Raw genomic sequence first — 21,970 nt, 5'->3', positions numbered from 1 at the left:
TAGATGAACCGTCAATTTACCAGGAATCCTCCTTCTGCTTTTGATCATTGTTGAACAGCGGTAAGTCCAAAACTCTATATTGCCAACCGAAAGAAAACCTGTATGCCTTAACTGGCTGAGGGGAGCTTGACACCCTCTGTGAAGGGTCTGCGTCCCACTAGGGAAAGGTGTATACATGACAGGCCACCCCGCTCCACTTAGAGATGAGCCAAGGGGAGCGTTCACGGGCAGAACCATGGACAAGGGGCCTGGCCTATTAATTGCATCTCTGTGGAATTTGCATGCAAACTCATTATGCCTGTCCCTCACTTAGAACATTCTCTACCACAACCCTGTTGTTATGCACCCAACCCTGTTGCTTTTCTGAACTTACGGGCACCACCACACCCCAGCAGGCAGGCAGACTCTAAAGGGATCATGAGCCACCCGAGAGGAGTCCAGGAGTTATTCTGGCAAACCAGGGTACTGGTGAACACACTCTAGTTCGTGCCCAGGGCCTGAGAAGTCCGTCTAAGCAGAGTCTTAATCTGGTTCTCCTCCCAGCATATCCCTGCCAGTGCTACAGCCAGGAGGAGCCATAACCAGGGTCCTCCAAGGTTCTGATTCCCACCCTCCCCCCTACCCCGTCTCATGACCTGAATTCCACAGTGCCATTTCTATGGATCCAGTCTCTCTTCTGTCACTTCCTCCTTCCAGGCCCTCTAGCCCACGCTCCACCATCTGCCCATGGACCTAAGTACATCTTCAAAGAGGAATCAGTCTCCCACCTGCATCAAGCCCCCCTACTCACTTCAGAATCACCCTAGGACGCATTGAGGCCTTTCTTCCCGCAGGTGGACAGAGCCACTGCTCTTGGGGGATGGGATCTGAGGAGAGTCCTCTTTGGCCTTAGCCCATTAACTGCAGCCAATGCCCAGGAACAAGCAAGAGTCAGCCGACCCTTGATCCGTCTCAGCTTGCCCTGTTGTTTGCTGGCTGGACCTGCCTTTGTCTGCTGACATTAGTCATATATGAGAGCTTTTAAGTGCCCACTGATGTGCTGTGCACTTGATATAAACGCTCTAACCTGTCACATTCCTCTGACAAAGGCGCTAACATTACCCACATTTTATGAGTGAGAAAACTGAGGCTCAGAGAGGTCAAATGACTTGTGCAAATGGCGCTAAGATCCAAACTCAGATTCATCTGGCTTCCAAGTGCCTGTCCTACCTTTTCTTTGATCACTTGCTTCTTTAGGCCCCCAAGCTAGCTGAACTGACCCGCTTGGGTTATATGCTGCAGTTGGCCGGCTTCATCCTCCTTTTCACATCCTTCAAACGCATTCACTCATCTCCCCAATCACTGCCTCCCTCAGATTTGGGGTACCCCTGGCCAAGCCATACTAGATTCTCAGGGGCCTCCTCCCCTAGGTGGTGGAGGCCCCACATATCAGACATCCCCTTACTGATGGAAACATTTAACCACTTAACCTCATGCCTCCCCAAACCAGAGCTTTGTAAAATAATTTACGTGCTTCCGTGCAATTCATTCAAACGTGCATTCTTTGCTGCTCAAGTACCAGATAGTTGTGAAATTTACCCCCATCTAAGGATGTATAATATATATATCATTACTTACGTTTTAGTTCTCAAATGTTTTAAAAGAGGAAAAAAGAATTTGTTGACTTGTGCCAGCCTTGGAAGATTACAGTCAAAAAGTTTTCATCATTGAGATGTTTGTGTTCTCTTTTCTTTCTTTTTTTTTTTCCTACAGAAATGCAACCAGAGATGAAGACCAACCTTGGCAAGCAGGGTCCTCAGATCCTTGGTGTCCAGAGAGTCTACATTCAGACAAGGGAAGAGAAGCGCCTTAACCTGACCGTCGGGAGCAGAGCCTATTTGCTGCCCAACACATCTGTGATTATTAAATGCCCAGTGCGACGATTCCAGAAATCTCTGATCCAGTGGGAGAAGGATGGCCATTGTCTGCAGAACTCCAAACGACTCGGCATCACCAAGTCAGGCTCACTAAAAATCCACAGCCTTGCAGCCCCCGACATCGGCATGTACCGGTGTATTGCAGGCTCTGCCCAAGAGACAGTGGTGCTCAAGCTCATTGGCACTGACAACCGGCTCATTGCACCCCCAGCCCTCAGAGGGCACACAAGGGAATATCCTGGGATGGACCACAATGAAGCCAATAATTTGGGAGCCACATGGCATAAGATGAGGCAGAAGTGGAGTAACAAAAATGAGCTTTATTTGGACGATGGCCAAATTCATCACCAGCCTGTCTTACGAGCTCTGTTGGGCCACTGCAGCCATTCTGCAGGAAACGCCAACTCCTGGGAGTTTGAGAAAACGCAGTTTGAATCCGCAGTTAAACAGGGAGCCTACAGCATGGATACCGCCCAGTTTGATGAACTGATAAGGAACATGAGTCAGCTCATGGAGACCGGAGAGGTCAGTGATGACCTTGCGTCCCAGGTGATATATCAGCTGGTGGCCGAGTTAGCGAAGGCGCAGTCTGCACACGTGCAGTGGCGGGGCATCCTGGGAGAGGCGCCTCCCACGGCTCACCTAAGGGGGGAAACGGGAAGTGTGCCCCAAAGCTCAAATTCGAAAAACTCAGGCAAGCTGACATTCAAGCCAAAGGGACCTGTTCTCTTGAGGCAAAGCCAGCCCACCTCGATTTCTTTTAATAAAACAGTACATTCAAGGATTGGAAATACAGTCTACATTACAAGAAGGACGGAGGTCATCAATATACTGTGTGAGCTTGTTACCCCCGGTGAGGCCACATATACGTGGACCAAGGATGGAGCATTGTTACGACCCTCCGAAAAGTAAGTAAAATAAGAATACAGTGTTTCCTCTGTAATACCATCTTAATGGTTCTTCTTCCAGCTTTCTTGAAAATATTTTCAAATCCCTTCTCCTAGGAATGTGTTTCCAACAGGATTCTTTAGGAAAGAAACTCAAAAATGTTAGGGTATGGAATGTAAAATGGTTAGCTAGTGGGAAGCAGCCGCATAGCACAGGGAGATCAGCTCAGTGCTTTGCAACCACCTAGAGGGGTGGGATAGGGAGGGTGGGAGGGGATATGGGGACATATGTGTGCATATGGCTGATTCACTTTGGTGTACCACAGAAACTAACACAGCATTGTGAAGCAGTTATACTCCAATAAAGATATATTGGAGTATAAAAAAATAAAAAGAAAGAAAATCAAAGTAGTCTTTACTTCACCATCATTTTAAAGTGGAGGGCTAAGTGGCTACCAGTTCAAGGAGAACAGTTACTTTCTTCTCAGCCTATTATAGATAAGATTGTTTTCTGGCTTCCATTTTTGTTGTTGAAAAGTGTGTTGTCAGTGTAATTATTATTCGTTGGTAGGTAATACGTTCTTTTTCTCTGTTTATCTTTCAAAATTTATTCTTATCTTTGGTGCTCTGCAGTTTTATGATGGTAAATCTACGTGAGTGTCTTGTTTTATTTATCTTGCTTGAAATTTGTTGCACTTTCTGTACTGAGGATACATATATTTTATCAGTTCTGGAAAATTCTCAGCCCATTTTCTTTTTTTTTTTTTTTTTTTTTTTTTTTTTGGTGGTACGCGGGCCTCTCACTGTTGTGGCCTCTCTTGCTGCGGAGCACAGGCTCCGGATGCACAGGCTCAGCGGCCATGGCTCACGGGCCCAACCGTTCCGCGGCATGTGGGATCCTCCTGGACCGGGGCACGAACCCGTGTCCCCTGCATCGGCAGGCGGACTCTCAACCACTGTGCCACCAGGGAAGCCCCCCATTTGCTTTTTGAATATAGCTTTTTCTTCTTTCTTTCTAGAATATCAAATAAATGTATGTGAGAATTTCTCTGTCTCAATCTTCCCTGTGTTTTAACCTCTCTTTCATATTGCCTCTTTTACTTTCTAGTTTGCTACTTGTCTCTTCAGCATTGTAAAAATCTAAGTGGATATTAGCCCACCCACTTAGTTTTCCATTTCAGTGACCACATATATAATTTTTAGAAGTTCTGTTTGGTTATTTTGTGGATTGTTGAATAACTTTTGATAGTTTGTCAAGGGGTTCTTCTATTTATGTATATATTATGTAAAGTATAAGATTATACATTAAATATAAATAATCCAAAAGCTCTAACTAAAAGCCAGAGATTGTCAGAGGATAACAAAGCAACAACTAAAATATAGGTTGTCAACAAGAAGTGCACTTCAAATGTAAAAACACAGATAGGTTAAGAGTAAAAGGATGGAAAGCAGCATATCAAATAAATGCATACTTGAATGTTTCTAACAGCCTCATTCATAATAGCCCCAAACTGGAAATAGGCCAAATGTCCATCACCTGATGGCTTTGTAAACAAATTACGGTATGTTCATAAAATGGCAAATGCTCATCATAGATAAGGAAGGAGCTACGGATATATATACATCAATATGTATGAATATCAAAACCATTATGTTAAGTGAAAGAAACCAAGCATAAAAGACTACATACTTTATGATAATTCCGTTTATATAAACTTGTAGCAAAGACAAAATTACAGTGATAGAAAGAAGGTCAATGGTTGTCATAGTCCTAAGGTTTTGGGGGAGGGGACTTGACTGCAAGGGAGCAAAGGAAACTTTTTGAGGTTATAGAAATGTTATATATCTTGCTTGTGGTAGTGGCTACACGGATGTATACATGTGTCAGAAATCAAATTGTACACTTAAAGTCAGTGAAATTTATTGCCTGATAATTACAGCTCAATTTATAAAATGTGTCTCAAAACAAAAAAATCTTAATAGTATTATACTTCCTTTTCCCCTCTCTCATGTGCTATTTTTTATCATACATTTTACTTCTACTTACATTATATACTCTAAAATGCATTGCTACTCTATGTATTCCATACAATCACCTGTCAGTTAAAGGATTTTTTTTTTTTTTTCCTGGTACGCGGGCCTCTCACTGTTGTGGCCTCTCCCGTTGCGGAGCACAGGCTCCGGACGCGCAGGCTCAGCAGCCATGGCTCACGGGCCCAGCCGCTCTGCGGCATGTGGGACCTTCCTGGACCGGGGCGCGAACTCGTGTCCCCTGCATCGGCAGGGGGACTCTCAACCACTGCGCCACCAGGGAAGCCCCTAAAGGAATTTTTAAATGAAAAAAAAAAAAGGGTATGGTTTTCACATGTGCATGGGAATTCTCAAAATGAAATCGTACTGTCCCAATCATTATCACATAGCTGTGATACAAGACTGGATACCGTTAAGACTGAATTTAAGCATGTACAGACTCTCTCTTTGCAGGTCACTTAACATTTAAAAATAAAATCAACATAAGGCCATTAAAAAAGCATACTTATAGTAATCTTACATTATGTAGGAACTGTAAATCAGAATCTTCCATATCTAGATGTGGTACCTCATTTGAACTCACACCAGCCCCATGAGTTTGGCAGGGTAGGGGTTAATACTTTTCTGATGAGGTCGTTGGAAAACAGAATCTCTTTTGCAAATATTTTCTCCCATTCTGAGGGTTGTCTTTTGGTCTTGTTTATGGTTTCCTTTGCTGTGCAAAAGCTTTTAAGTTTCATTAGGTCCCACTTGTTTATTTTTGTTTTTATTTCCATTTCTCAGAATGGGAGAAAATATTTGCAAATGAAGCAACTGACAAAGGATTAATCTCCAAAATTTACAAGCAGCTCATGCAGCTCAATAACAAAAAAACAAACAACCCAATCCAAAAATGGGCAGAAGGCCTAAATAGACATTTCTCCAAAGCAGATATACAGATTGCCAACAAACACGTGAAAGAATGCTCAACATCATTAATCATTAGAGAAATGCAGATCAAAACTACAATGAGATATCATCTCACACCGGTCAGAATGGCCATAGTCAAAAAATCTACAAATAATAAATGCTGGAGAGGGTGTGGAGAAAAGGGAACACTCTTGCACTGCTGGTGGGAATGTGAATTGGTACAGGCACTATGGAGAACAGCATGGAGGTTCCTTAAAAAACTACAAATAGAACTACCATATGACCCAACAATCCCACTACTGGGCATATACCCTGAGAAAACCATAATTCAGAAAGAGTCATGGGGCTTCCCTGGTGGCGCAGTGGTTGAGAGTCCGCCTGCTGATGCAGGGGACACAGGTTCGTGCCCCGGTCCAGGAAGTTCCCACATGCCGCGGAGTGGCTGGGCACGTGAGCCATGGCTGCTGAGCCTGCGTGTCCGGAGCCTGTGCTCCGCAACGGGAGAGACCACAACAGTGAGAGGCCCGCGTACCGCAAAAAAAAAAGAGTCATGTACCAAAATGTTCATTGCAGCTCTATTTACAATAGCCAGGAGATGGAAGCAACCTAAGTGTCCATCATTGGATGAATGGATAAAGATGTGGCACATGTATACAATGGAATATTACTCAGCCATAAAAAGAAACAAAATTGAGTTATTTGTAGTGAGGTGGATGGACCTAGAGTCTGTCATACAGAGTGAAGTCAGAAAGAGAAAGACAAATACCGTATGCTAACACATATATATGGAATCTAAGAAAAATAAAATGTCATGAAGAACATAGGGGTAAGACGGGAATAAAGACACAGACCTACTAGAGAATGGACTTGAGGATATGGGGAGGGGGAAGGGTAAGCTGTGACAAAGTGAGAGAGTGGCATGGACATATATACACTACCAAACGTAAAATAGATAGCTAGTGGGAAGCAGCCGCATAGCACAGGGAGATCAGCTCGGTGCTTTGTGACCGCCTGGAGGGGTGGGATAGGGAGAGTGGGAGGGAGGGAGACGCAAGAGGGAAGAGATATGGGAACATATGTATATGTATAACTGATTCACTTTGTTATAAAGCAGAAACTAACACACCATTGTAAAGCAATTATACTCCAGTAATGTCAAAAAAAACAAACAGAATCTCATGACTAATTCACGGCCAGTCAGAACCAGTGACCTTATCTCCTGAACACTGCCAGCGATGTTTGAAGATCACACAAATAATAGCTTTGGTAGAAAGATTGAGAATCTGAAGTAATTTTCTATATCATGCAGTTTTTCATGTCACAAAATCCAAAAATAAGATAAGGATCAAAGTTTTCTGAGATGTTCAAAACACAATATTAAGTCACCTTATTTTATTGTGATAGTTATCCATATCAGTGCAAAAATATCACATTTCATTCATTTTACACAAAATAACAGGGGATAACGGAAATATTAATTCACTTTTGTGTTCTTTTCTGTCTCCAAATCTTGCTGTTTGTACACATACGGTTATAGACCTTTTGCTTTTTTTCAATTTGAATTTAAGAGCTCAAGCTGCACCTTATCTGCCTCTAGGGATTGTTGAGAGACACAAAACACCAGATGTTAAATTGTTTTGTAAACCATAAGTTACTTTAAAAATGCAAGTTTTATTTTTATCATGTCGTTTTTTTTGTGCATCACCTAATATGTGAAACATTAAAAGAAATGTAGGTAAATTTTAAATTAAATTGTTAGGCTATGTCTTAGAATGAAAAGATATAACAAATCTAATTTTTTATTGTTTTGCCTGGAACCCTGAGCACAAGAGTATAATGAAGTTTTTGAAGTAGAATTAACCTTCCAGATCAACTAACTTAGCAGTTCTCAAATCTTTTGGTCTTAGGACCCCTTTAAACTTAAAACAATGATGAGAAGCCCGAAGAGCTTTTGGTAATATGAGTTATATCTAGTGATGTTAGAAATTAAAACCATGAAACATTTAAAAGAGCTGTTTATGGGCTTCCCTGGTGGCGCAGTGGTTGAGAGTCCGCCTGCTGATGCAGGGGACACAGGTTCGTGCCCCGGTCCGGGAGGATCCCACATGCCGCGGAGCGGCTGTGCCCGTGAGCCATGGCCGCTGAGCCTGCGCGTCCGGAGCCTGTGCTCCGCAACGGGAGAGGCCACAACAGCGAGGGGCCCGCGTACCGCAAAAAAAAAAAAAAAAAAAGCATAATTTTTGAAAAGCAGCATTTGAAAAATTACTGATAATGGCATTGTTTTACATCTTTGCAAATCTCTTTCATGTCTGGCTTAATAAAATATAGCTGGATTCACCTAAATGCTTCTACATTCAATCTGTTGTGATAGGTTGTGGGTTTTTTTTTTAATTTTCAAAGGATAATTTAGTTCCCAGCTGGTCAAGTAACAAGGATCATTCTGACTTCACACCCATTTGAGAAACAGTTGGGGGCATAAATTATAAATGGAAACAAAAAAATTAATGATTTTCTTTCCCTTCTCAGACCATTTTTCCATAAGATTGTGGTATAAGAAGGCTACGAACAAATGCATCATGACATTACACTAGCTTCACCTTTCATTCCTACAGCCCAAGTTAACGAAAGGGAAACAAGACGATTTCTAAAAAACACATATATTCTAGGACAATCTCTCTAGTAAAAAGTGTGACTAGTATGACGGTGTGTGTGCATGTGAGCACTTTTGGGGTATTTCCATGCCTTTGTGGTGCCATAAGGTTCCCCTTTAGAATTAGTAAGATGGGGATCTATCACCTCACATTGGATTTCCTGGTGGTTTTTCCCATAGTTAAAAAGAAGTTATGAAACTAATATACTATGGTAGATCAACTATACTTCAATAAAAAAAAAAGAAGCTACACCCTGTTATTCCTGACACTGAGATCTTCCAAGTCCAAGTGCAAATACAGATTTAAAACCTGTTTTTCTTTGGTTTTTTTTTTTTTTTTTTTTTGCGGTACATGGGCCTCTCACTGCCGTGGCCTCTCCCGTTTTGGAGCACAGGCTCCGGACGCGCAGGCTCAGCGTCCATGGCTCACAGGCCCAGCCACTCCGCAGCATGTGGGATCCTCCCGGACCGGGTCACGAACCCGTGTCCCCTGCATCGGTAGGCGGACTCTCAACCACTGCGCCACCAGGGAAGCCCCTTTCTTTGGTTTCTTCACTTGAAAATTTTATTTCCCTGAAATATTCTGTTGGCTTTCTCTTTCTCCTTAGGTGTGCTATTTCTTTTTTTAAACATGGGCAAGTGGATTATCAGAAAAAGCCAGCACAATGGATATTTTCCTTAATTTGCATTTTTGGTTTTTTGTTGCATACACTATTTCTTTTGTTTTGAATACAAATTATTATTACTATTTTTTTTAACATCTCAGCTCAGTTCTTTGTGTCCACCTAGAGGGGTGGGATAGGGAGGGTGAGGGGGCGACGCAAGAGGGAGGAGATACGGGGATATATGTATAGCTGATTCACTTTGTTATACAGAGAAACTAACACACCATTGTAAAGCCATTATACTCCAATACAGATGTTAAAAAAAAAAAGATATGTTGTTTTTGTTGACGTTTATAGAGAGAGTTTGGCTTCATACAGATATGTCAGTTGGAAAGAGAAGAAATATTTTCATAGCCCTTTCAGGTAATTGTGGCTATTCCTTTTTAATGCTACACTAAAACTAGACAAGTGGTAGTTTCTTAAGGTTTAGCTGGAACATGGAATCTAAAGCCATATTAATGAGATTTTGGTTACTCTGTTACAATGAAATCTATTGGTTTCTCTTGCTGTTTGAATGGATCTTGTAACTATACTAGATTTTATAACATCATACACTGGTCATTTGGAAAATACTGGCTGACTGAGTTATACGCATCTTCCAAATGTTGACACATTTCATTATACAGTACAAAAAAGATGTATATTCTTTAATATTACTACCCAGCTTTTCAGAAGAGTCTTTGAGTTTTCGAAAGCAGTCAAACTCACAATGAAGGTTACTGATTTTCCAAAATTCTAATTTTCGCTTGAAAGCTCGAATTTTATCATTGGCAACAAATACTGTCAGTTGCTTTCCTTGAAGTGGCCAGCTCGTTTTTGTTCATTTAAAAAATTATCTTCCAGGTACCCAAGTCCGAATAATCATGGTTTGTCTGTCAGTCATTCTTGCAAGTGAAGTGGTATGCCATGAAAAAGCAGCTAGTTCAGCTAGCAGTTCACACCAACACACCAACACACTTGGGCGTGCAGCAGAAGTGCTTTGTATTTCCCATTTTGTCGTACAGAATATTTAAAAACTTACACTCAAGGGTCAAGTTATAGTAAAATTAACAAGTTCTACTGCTTCATTAAGGACATTCTTAAGGGAAACTGGCATTTTTGTTTTTACTACAAGTGTGTGATACTAAGAATACAGTGACTACTGGTACCCTTTGGTGCCACTGCCTTGGTTCCAGTTCAGGTACCAATAGTTTTACCCACCACTGCTTTTACTATGAGTGCAAATGTCAACACAGTGAAAAATGCAAGTAATGGCTTAGCATTTACTATTATGAGGATAGTTTTGAGCTCACGGACTCCTGGCGTCCATGGACTACCCTTTGAGGACAGCTCAACAGTTTCACTTTAGAAATTATAAGGAAACAAGAGGCTGAGAAGGTTGATCGTTGACTTGTGGCCATAAAGTACTACAGGGATGTGGTAGAGCTTGGCCAGTTTAAGTCAGTGTTTGTTGAATTGAGTTGATTTTAGATTGTTTGACTTGTTCAAATGGAATTAACATTCTTTCTGAGGCTGAGACTCCTGGAAACCCTGTAAAGGTTCTGACATACCACTCAGATGTGTTTCTGCGTACTCTGAGGATCAACCATTTGATATTGAAACAATCCTATATGGCTATTAAGAGTTTTAATGTTTTAAGGGAATTTTTAAAACTTCTATTTTTATTTCCATTTTTTCCTCAAATTTACCTAATTAATTTTTTCAACTTATGTTTAAACTCCTGTATGCAACAAAGTTCTCACTTTTAGATATATTTTTCTGAATTTCACAAATCTTTTCAACTGAAGAAATTCTGAAATGGAATTATGTTTCTGAGAGCCTCTCTCCCTTAAGAGGAAACAGTGTGGGCGTGGAGTACATTTGGACGCCAGCTGAGTAAGAAATCTCAGCTAGGAAGGGAAGGCTGTGGGTAGGTTCACTAGGGATGATGTCTATGGAAAGATCAGCCTTGTTATTACTTCAGGTTAAGAATAAGGTTATGTAGCAAAGGCCAAGATCAGATTCCTTAAAGAACTTTCAGCCCACGGACTGGTCCAGGCTGGATACTGGGTGGCACCACCCGGCAGGAAGGTTCACACGTGCTCGACTATTTCTAATCTCAGTGATTTCTCACTGTGCTGTAAAACTGAGGCCAAGAAAACCAAGGAATCATCTGAGAAGCGCTAAGTCATACAAACGTACATACGAAATAATTTAAGAAAACACTTTAGTGTATACACATTTGTCAAGTACAGTTATTAGTTATACTTTTATTCTTAATCAACTGTTCCTTAATAGGGATTTGACAGTGCAAGTCTAGCCCTAGTAATAACTAGGTCTGCCATATTCCTGGTTTTGTTCTGGGCAATTCAGCTGTTTTCGTTTCTGCCCACCCTTGATTATTTCATTTGTGGGCTGCAGGAGAGCTTGCATCCTCCTAGTGCATTTATTCTCTACCATTATTCTGTTCTGTTCTAGTCATTCATGCATTTAGTCATTGAATGTTTTTGAAAACTTGCTGTATACGAGGCACTGTGCTAAGCATAGAAAATGCACAGCTGTGAATAAGATTTGGTCCCTGCTGTTGACAAGATCACAGTCTGGTGGGAATAAAAAGATATTTTATAAATATTTTTTTAAAATATATGAACCAGAGCAGAAGCAGCCCAGAGGGGGCAAAAGATAACTCTGGGAGTATTGGGGAAAGCTTTACCGGGGAAATTACATTTGCTCCAGGACTCAGTGGGTAAGTCAGAGTTTGCCTGGAGTGGGGAAGGGCATTCCAAATAAAGTGAACAACGTATGCTAAAGCTCGGGGTGATGACAGATCATGGAATGTCCTGGAACCTGTTAGAGGTTCATCATGGCTGGAGCATAGGATGAGCGAGCAACATGAAGTGACAGGAAATGAAGTGGCCCCATTCAGTTCATGAAGAAACATACAGTGTTTAATGGTCAGAACAGTCCATGTTGCTAAGATCTGTAAAGTGCGAAGGGGCAGGGAAAAAAATAGTATATGGACCACTGATCCAGACAACCTATTAGCAACTTCAAATCATTAAGAAAAAATTAAAATGAAAGCAGAACAAGTTCTCTTTCTCATTTCCTGAATAATTACGTCACCTGTGAGGATACACCTGACCGACTCTGATTCTCCAAGTGGTATTTACATGCAGGTGTTTATGAATATCAGGTGGTATTTACATGCAGTTATGATATTGGGAAGCCATAAGGAACTCACACAGTGTAGTCCTGATTCTTAACAGCATAGTCAAGATCCAATATAATGCAGCTTGAGCCTTCTTACCTCCACTGACTTTTTCATACCGTGATAGTGAGATAATAACCATTGCCGGGCAGCAGTAACTAAAGGTCCACTCACTTCCAGTGTGAAAATCTGAAATGAAAAGTCCACGTCTGCAGTTCGTTAAGAAGGATCGGGGCAGAAAATGAGGGCTTAACATCTGGCAAATTAAGGTTTGCTTGTTTGTCTTTTTTATTTATTTTTAATTTTATTTAGTTTTTAAACATTTTAATATAATTTTAAAAGCCTTTGTGTGGGAAAATGTTGACACACAGAAAGTGTGACATTGATTATACGTTACATATGATATAGATCTTTGGCATTCTAAATAACACTGTAAACTTATTTTTTAAACGTTCTTATTCACTATACAAATTATTTTCAGGAATCATAATACAGTTAGCCCATAAATTCTTTAGGAGATTGGGTATTGTAAACATTGGAAAATGAAACTTACAGATGTTCTTTATTTATTATTATGAGCTATAATAATGGAAGCCAGTCTGAAGAGAGTTTCAAAATTATGTATTTCTGAAGGTTATGTCACTTGGATAAAAATGAGTTTATAGGAGTGACATAAGACTGGACTTAATCCTTTGAGGACTCAAATAAGAGCATAATTTAAGCGTGACAGATTTAGAAATGAGGACTTTGTTCTCATTCATACAAAAACTAACAAATTAATAACTTATTATCCAATTTTAGGCATATCCTTAACAAAGTAGAATCCATTATCTCTGTTTTCTCACTTGTGACTTCAGGAGAAAGTGAATTTAAGTTCTTTATTTTCAACGACTTTTAAACTGCTATAATAAAAAGGAAGTGAAATTTTCTTAAGTTTTCAACATTTATTCTGAAGAAATTTGAAAGAATATAAACAATAGTGAAATCATTCTCTACTGACAGTCATATAGGATGGTCCTCTAGTCTCATAAACCAAAAGATTTATTATTTCACATAGAATTAGAAGAGAAACCCCAGTTAAAATAATATGAAGCGAAAATTGCTATAGAATATAATAATTTATGGCACAATGTTTATTTTCTGTTCATAAGTGGTAGAGTGGGTCAACCCTGAATTTTAAAAAAATTAATAAAGGAGATTCAATTGGCCATTGACAGATTTTGCTGTCTTTAACTTCTCCCTTTCAACTGTTTCCTTCTTGTTTTCTTTTAAAAACCTCTTCCACTCTCTTATAACTAATATTTCACTGAACACTTGGGAATTTTCTATTTCTCCCTTTCCTTCCATAGCCAAAATCGTGTTCAGGAACACCATGCATGTGTATACAGTTTGTACTTTGCACAAAGGTACCCAGCTGAGTGGGCAAATCTCTGGCTGAAATTGAGCTCACAAATTGCCCACAAAGCTGTGAAAGGCATTGTCTCTCCAGAGGAAGGGAAGGAGGTGGACAGAAGGGAACCCTCTGCTCACCAACCCCTGAACTTTGAGGCTACGTTTGCCAAGGGTGAGGGTCAACTTTTTTTCAAATTCATACAGATATCCTGTAGCCTAGAAGCAGCCCTAGTCTTCAGCGTTGCTACTCCCACTGCAAATGTTTCTAACATTTTCAAAGGAGTCGTACCTATTAAAGTCAACTGTAACACAGTAAGGTGTGGGTCAATAATGATGACAGACAAGTGAAATTCAGTATGTGTAGAACTGAGAAATAGAGAAGCAGGAGACACAGCATCACTTAGTATCTCTGAACTATACACAAGGGAATCAATGCTGATCCCTGTTTGAGATCATCTTTCCCAGTAAACCATACTATTAAGGAACAGTAGCGTGGAGACTGTGTGTGCCTAATAATCCCTGTTACACTTCTTTTGTAACTTCACCTAGAGTTTACCTTACTTGGACTTCTGATTTTCCTGTAGAGAATGACACACATGTCTCATATGGATTTGTAAGGTGCAACATTAGTGAAATTTTAATAATGACCAACAAATTATAAAAGAAAGAGAACGATCAGATGATTTAAACTCACTATTAGTATTCAGTACTATATTTTTCAACTTGAAAGAAAAATATGTAATGTACCAAGAAAAATTGCAGTTGCGTTTTCTTGAAATGTATAGTCTTAAAATTAAACGAATCTTACACTTCGTTTGCAATCTCATTTGTCTTTTTTAAAACGTGGTAGATTAAGCATTGAGTCCATCCAGAAAAGTCTGTTCTCATGCAAAGTGAGATAGGGTGATTGGATCTCCAAGTACATTCCAGCTCTACCATTTCCCTGAGTCTCAGCCAAGAAGAAGGACTTTTCCACCCTCTAGTCTATATAGTTATCCGCTTATAGGCAGGAAGCTTGACAAGATCATCTTCTGGGATCCTTGCCAGCCCAAAGTCAATCATTTTGCTGTCTTCATTCTCTGTGAGTTGCTGTGGTTCTAGAAGAGTTCAGTGTGTTACACGAGCGCATCCTCTTTCTGACTGTTCTACAGAGTCATTGTGGATGGAATGGGGAAAATACAGATACAGAAGCCTACAAAGAAAGAACAAGGAATATATGGATGTTCTGTCGCTAATCATCTGGGTTCGGACGTGGAAAGTTCTTCTGTGCTGTATGCAGGTAATGCCTATTGTTGAAACCTGGAATGCCTGGGTTTTGTTTTGTTTTGAACATTAAACTCTGGAGCAGCAGTTGGCATGCAGCAGAATAACCGGGAGGTGGGGTTAAAACCCAAATGTCTAGACCCCATTCCCAGAGGTTCCGACACAGCAGGCTTGGGATGGAGTCTGAGAATGTGCATATTTGACATGTCCCCAGGTTATGCCAGTGCTGCTGGCCTGAGGACCACACTTTGAAAACAGCTGCTCTGGAGTTTGCTTTCTAAGAATTGGGAATTAATGAGACAGGGTTTAATCGGCGGTGTTGATAGTATGGACTTTTCATTTTTAAAGCGCCACCAGCCGGCGAAAGAGAGTAATTATCCTTTAAAGGTTGATGTATACCTCGCAATGGCATACCCCCCAATCCTTAGAAACACTTTCAGGAAATTGTCATTGTAAATTAGTGTAAATTGTTCCAGGATGTAGAGAAAGTCACTTTAATATAAAAGTGTGCTTTTTTTTATGAAGGAACATTTTTAGGTGGCAAAGTTGTAAGCAATGCTTCCTTGTGTCAGGCTCATGTTCTGGGATTAAAACTAAAATAAGAAAGTTATCCTCCAACTCTCTGCTGTGTGGTTTCTGGTATCTATGGCTCAAATAAACTAAGGTGAGGAGAAAGACAATATCAGGGATTGCAACCCAGCATTTAGACAACTAAGCATTGATGTAGCCAGTACATCACATCTCTAAATAGAGGAGGTTGGACCAGTTGATTTTAAAAGCTCCGTGAACGTGCAAGGCTTGATGCTAAGTCCCTCTCCTGGCTGCATTCCCAAGGTAGGGCCTTCAGGCCTTGATTTTCTGTGCCTTGATCCTCCTGGACTGTTCTCTCCTGTGAGCATCAGCTCTTTTCCAGAAAACCTCAGTTCCAAGGTTCTGGACTTGCTGGGAGGAATAGAAGTCTCTCTTGCAGCTCACACATTTCCCCGTAAGTCCATCCCAGAACAGCTCAGATTCATGGGAGAGCTGGTGCAAGGTCCTCAGGGGCCAGAGGACATAGGACAATGACAGCCCTTTCCCAGCCCAAGAGTTCCTATCTTTTCAATTCTCAGGATAGCACTTCAGTGCCCCAAGCACTCCAGGAGCAAATGGAACATTTTGTCACCCAAACATGGTCATTCCCAAGTTCTCTTCTCCAGAATACATGGTTACCAAACACCAAAGTGTTGTTATTCTTTCATGTCCTATGCGTTGGTGATAAAACAGATTAAAGAAATACGATGTGGCATCTCCCTCCAAGAGCTTACCTGCTAATGGGGTGGAGGAGGGAAACCAACCACGGCAACAGTTCTGCAGTAGAGGAAGGTGGCCTTCCCTGACCCCCCACATGCTCCTGAGAGACACCTGGGCAACCAGCACCTTTCTCTACCTCAAAAGCCATCACCCTGTAATGGTAATGGTGTCTCCCACCAGTCTATGAGTTGCTTGAGGGCAAGAATGGTTGTTTTCCAACTTCATATTCCCATTCTCCAGCCCAGGCACAAAGTATGTTTCCTGAGTGAGTTCATAAATGAATCTGGTAGAAGTACATGGTTCTTAAAGTCCAGGAAAATAAAAGTCTGTGAATGAATTCCTGATTCTTTATGACCTTGTTTTTATGATTCATCTTTTCCATGCAAGTGTTATGCAGGTTTGTTTCAAATTTTCCTTCCAGGAAGAGAGTCAGATGGTCCCAAGCCCTCGTGTGTTTTGGTCCTGCTTTAACTCATCCAAGGCTGCACTGCAGAGATGTTATTCCTGCCGTGCCATGTCTTGTTTGCATGAACTTCTGAATTTCTTCTTTTTCGAAGTATCAAAGAGGACTTTATCCTCAATTTTGGTTATAAAACCAAACTATCCTCACAGTCTGTATATGGTTGTTGCAAAGCCTCTTTGTAGATATCTCTTTGAATGCATCCATCTGTCCATCCGTCCCCTGAGCACCTCCAGGCTGTGGATGTGCAAGTCCCCATGGGGCACCATGAGGGATGCGGAGAGAGCCAGGACTCCGCCCCTGCTCTCAAAGAACTCAGCAAAGCTTACCAAATGCAGCATGGTTTACTCAGAGCAAAAGCCTGAACCTAACATAGTTTCCTGCTCCCTTTGAATTAAGAGGCACCTGCCATCTTGTCTATTGGAAGAAATATCACCAGACCGGAGCACAGCCATCTCTCCGTCGTGATTGGAGGCATCGTGGAAGCACCCCAGCGAGCAAACGTGACCATCCAATGTCCTGTAAGAGGTGAGCGTGGTCATTCCCAGTGGGAGAGCACAAGGCCAGCCCAGTGTGGCCGGGAGTCGCCAGCTGTCATTTTGGTAGCTCAGACAGCCCTGCAAGCTTAAAAATCTGATTGTCCAGCACCCGACAGAGGATATGTCTCTCAAGGGTGAGCTGACACCAGCTCATGAGACCAGTGTGTAAAACAGAATGCAGTTTAATCATTCTCATTGAGGACTATGAGGACAGGTTCAGGACCTGCCCTGTACACTGGCATGCTCACACTGGCAAGACCAGAACACCCTGTCCCGGTGGGCAGATCTGCGCAAAAGGCCAGCTTCTAGCAGGTGATTGCTTGGTGAGTATGGAGTTGGAGCAAGGAGGTTTGTTGGAAATCATTAGCTGTGTCCTCCAGCTGGACAGAGGCTGTGCTAGGCAAGGCCAGGTCGGAGAGTGGGGATGTCAGGGTTCTGTGGCCTAGACTGTCTGTCCTGGACTGTCCTTGGGTGAGCATCACCAGTCTGTGCCTCAGTGGCTCTTTCTGCTTTGTTTACAACAGCAGCTAAACCTTCTTTCTAACTGACTCATTCTTTCTTTAATAGAAATGCCATTTTCAGTCTGACGTTGTCTTCATCTAGGGCCATTCTGTCTCTTTAAGCCATGGATTCTTAAGTCTTACCCCGGGCCCATGCGTGCCCCAACTGAGATTAATATTATACGCTGTACACACGTACATTTTATGGGGGCCAGGGGGCCTGTGTGAATAGCTTTGATCAGTTTCTCAGAGAGACTTATAAACTCCTCAAAATTAAGATCTACTATGTTAGGGTGACCTTGCATGTGCCTGTCATTTACTGTGCATTGATTTAATTCTCTGGGGAACTGTATTTGCCTGGTTTCCTAGTTCTAACGGGGTACCTGTAGTTGCAACCCCTTAAGATGAATCTTGCTGAGGCCAGAGAGCCCAGGGTAACCGGAGGAGCCCTTACGGCTGGTCTCGGTACCAGAGTAAAGGTGCACGTAATGACAGGATTCCAGGACACAGCCATCCAGCTCTAAGGCTCTCCCTCCCCGTCATTGTCAGTTAGTTACTTGCCATGTTTCCAGAGCTGCACCTTTGGCTTTACAAGCAGTGGAAAGTTGCTAACCCCCAAGGTATTATTTTTCACCCCTTGGAAGTCCCTGCAGTGTTTGGCCTACGCAGACTTTTGAAAAATCCCTCCAGCCTCCCAACTGACTCCACCCACAAATATGTGAGTTTTCTGGCAAAACACACCTACCATCACAGAACAGGCGGCGTTCTCTGGCTGCAGCAAGGAGAGAAGCAGAACGGAACTCTGTAGTTGCCAAGCCACAAATGTCTAGAGTTTCTACAGCTCTACACCTGCAGAGGATTCTCAAAATAGATCTGACTTCTATTAAGAGAAACCTCAGCTTTTAACATTATTTCTAAATTTCTTACTTCCCCACAATAGTTTACAATTAGGCTTTTGGGGCGACGAGCCATTGAAAGGACTGTGGTGTATTATTTGCTGTCGTAAGTCAGGGACTGGATTCAGTGGAAACTGTTTTCGTGAGTGAAGCCTCCAGCTAAGATCATTAAGCTTGTCTTGGTTTATTCTCTGGCCAGGCCCAGTCAGCGTGTGTGCCGTCTCTGACCACTCCTTGACTCTTGCAGTCCCTTGGACCCTGTGCTGTGCCCCCTCAGGCCCGTGATGCAGCTCGGTGTTGGCAGTCTTCCTCTGCCTCTCCTCCCACCCCCCACCCCCGCCGCTTCAGCTCTTACTAGGAATGGGCCCATTTGGTCTTGCTTTACTTGGCAGTCATCCCCTATGGCCTACACCTCAGGAACTCATCAGGAGGTCTTTCCTTTTCAAAATAAACACCTCATTTTGAGTTATGTGCCATTTTAAATAAGCCTGCAGTGAACTTACTGTGTTTTCTTATGGGCAGAAGTCATAGCTAACTTTGCTTTTTATGGAGATTCATCTTTTTAAGTGAAGATGAAGTAACGATGAAGTTGATGAAGGGTCGGAAGACTTGGGTTTTACAGACAGATCCGTCACTGGCTAGTATATGACCATAGGTGAGTCCCGTGTCCGTGCTACTCTCATCTCTAAAATAGGAAATACACTATATTAGTGGAAGAAGGGACCTGGGCTATCATCTAACTCAGCCCCATTTGATAGAGGAGGGCATTATAACATTTACAAACTTGAATACTGCTTTCCAAAATTACATTTTCATATTGCAAACTGAGATTACATTATTACTGTCAGTCAGTGGCATGTATCAATTTTTCTCTTATGTTTCAGTTACCCTTAAAATGTTTTCTACTAAGCAGAGCAGAGTGAGCTTATCTATTCATACCTTTTAGACAGATTCATAGTTCTTTGTTATAGCCAAATACGTTTTATTTAAAGCATGTGGTATAGATATCAATAGTGGTTGTCCCTAGTCACTCTTATATATTTCTAATCATGATATTAAGTAATAGAACCTGAGAATCTGCATTTCTAAGGGTTAAAAGTTCTAAGTTATTTGTCTTATTCTTAAAAAAAAAAAAAAAGTTTCTTCTAAAAACGAGAGGGGTGGGGAGTTTAAACTGCACCCTCTCTGCCACCTTCTGGTAAGAAAGGAAAGCTCGTCTGAGGAGAATGACCAGTAAATATCAAGAGCTGCATATTTTATTTTTTCGTGTGTTAATGCTTAGCAAGAGCATTATTTATCCTATAATTTCGTGTTAGGTGTGTATTGGGTTGCTTGTTTTTCTTATTCCTTAAGCTCATTAGAGGTGCAGCTGATCTGGGTCTCTGCTCTAAAATGTTCTTGTGTGTTGGGCTCCTCTTTAGTCTCCAAGAAACTCTCTTGGCCCACAGGTTGGAATGAGGTTAAGCTAGGAAGATGCTTTGGAAAACAGTTCGGCAATTTCCCTCAAAGTTAAACATTTGACCCGACAATTCCACTCCTAGTTATATACCCAAGACAAATGAAAACATATGTTCACACAAAAACTTGTACCCGAATGCTCATAGCAACTTTATTTCTAACAGCCAAAAAGTGGAAACAACTTAAATATCCATCAGCTAATGGATGGATAAAGAAAATATAGTATATCCATACAATGGGGTTTTATTTGGTCGTAAAAAGGAATGAAATATTGATACATGCTAAAACATGGATGAATCTTTAAAAATGATGGTAAGTGAAAGAAGCCAGACACAAAAGATCACACAGTGTATGATTACATATCCATGAAATGTCTAGAGTAGGCACATCCATAGAGACCGATTAAAGGCTGCCAGTGGCGAAGAGGAGAGGAAAATGCAAGAGAATGGAGAGTAATGACTAATAGGCACGGGTCTTTTTGCGGTGATGAAAATGTTCTGGAATTAGATAGTACTGATGGTTGCACAACTTTATGAATACACTAAAAAAAACAACAACACCGAATTGTATACTTTGAGAGGGTGAATTTTATAGTATTTAAATTATATCTCATTAAAATCATAATCATAATATATTAGCATGTAAAGTTAAAACTTACGGCACAGTCATATATTTTATTTATGGGTGTATGACTATATGGCAAAAATATGCAAACATTCATGGGAAGGACATATACCAATGTCAGGATTGTTGGTACTCCTGGGAGAGAAAAGAAGAAAGCACAGTTTAGGGACAGAACTTTAGCTGTAGGTGTAATGCTCTATTGCTTAAACAAGAACTAAAGCAAATAAGGCAAATTGCTTTCTAGAAAGTCTAAACTTACTAGTGATATAGATTTAAGCCCTATACCTCTGTCATTTCTGAGTTCCCCATTGATAGGAGAGGTTGGGGGAATAAGTAGGTAGAAGGTACAAAGCTGAGTGCACACAGTGTGTGTACAAGCAGATGGTGGGAAGCAAGGGTCTAAACAGGTAGCAGCAGGGTGCTTGGTGCTCCATGAGATGAATAGGGAGAAGGTAAGCCATTCATACCTAAGAGATGCTGGTCAGTTTCAGAAGAAACATATTACATAAATTTAAAAGTATCTTCTTAATCCGGAGAATTTTTTAGGCTTAAGATGCTGTGACATATACCGAGAGTTTTGTTGATGTCTAAGTGAATTATTAGCTTTCTTTACTGGCTTTAATGATTTCCCTTACAGGGGAGGACTTTGAGAAAATTTTTGTGGTGCAGCAAGATTATATGCTTAAATTCCTGAACACAGCCTCATGTGTCTGACAATTATTTTCCCCTGACAACTACTGGTTGACATTATGCAGTGTGGAACTCAGTCGCAGTGATTTAACATCTTTAAGTCACAAATCCCTTTGACCACCCCCCATGCCCCGCAAAAGACTCTCTCTCCAGAAAAATACATTTACCCACAACATTTTCCATATAAGTTTCAGAATACTTAAAGAGAAAACCTCAGGATAATCTGCTTCCTCTTGTTTTATGAACCGAACATTTTAGTGCTTTTGACCATATTCTAAATTAAAGCTAATTTATTTTGCTTCATCTCTGGTTTTTGAAATGTATCCCCTATTCTGTACTATGTTTATCTCTTATTTACACCATATACAATCCTTGAAATAGCTAATTTTTTATAGTATGTTTAAATGCTCTTCTCCCACTCAAAAAGCCTATCCCCCCTCCCTTGTTTTTCCTACGTCTGCCTATGATAAAGACATTTTCTCACCATTCTCCTCTCTGAACCCTATATTCAATCAAACAATCAATCACAGATGGCTGGAAATTCCATCCATCTTTCCATCCATTTAGCAAGCATTCACTAAGCATCTACTAAGCCCAATCTGGTTCCTTAGTG

General features: G+C 41.2%; 1 protein-coding gene and 1 long non-coding RNA gene across 3 annotated transcripts in view; one reads left to right on the top strand and one right to left on the bottom strand.

Annotated features, from left to right (window-relative positions):
• ADAMTSL3 (ADAMTS like 3) overlaps nt 1–21,970 on the top strand; it is a 376,368-nt gene that overhangs the window by 310,533 nt on the left and 43,865 nt on the right. Inside the window, 3 exon segments of the mRNA XM_089906711.1 lie at nt 1,753–2,824; nt 14,789–14,916; nt 17,050–17,178. Coding sequence (XP_089762837.1) covers nt 1,753–2,824; nt 14,789–14,916; nt 17,050–17,178 — 1,329 coding nt within the window.
• LOC111164671 (uncharacterized) overlaps nt 19,005–21,970 on the bottom strand; it is a 43,152-nt gene continuing 40,186 nt past the window's right edge. Inside the window, exon 5 of one of the 2 annotated variants that reach the window (XR_016391980.1) lies at nt 19,005–20,802. This is a non-coding gene — a long non-coding RNA (uncharacterized LOC111164671). The remainder of the gene's footprint in view (nt 20,803–21,970) is intronic. The other variant, XR_016391976.1, reaches the window with a different exon arrangement.

This window comes from Delphinapterus leucas, chromosome 2, assembly GCF_059928025.1.
Source record: "Delphinapterus leucas isolate spDelLeu-1000000601 "Yukka" chromosome 2, BTC_Dleu_Yukka2, whole genome shotgun sequence".
In the NCBI taxonomy this organism is placed as follows: Eukaryota; Metazoa; Chordata; class Mammalia; order Artiodactyla; family Monodontidae; genus Delphinapterus; species Delphinapterus leucas.
The sequence above is the reverse complement of the archived record's forward strand: the minus strand, read 5'-3'. Positions and strand labels throughout refer to the sequence as shown.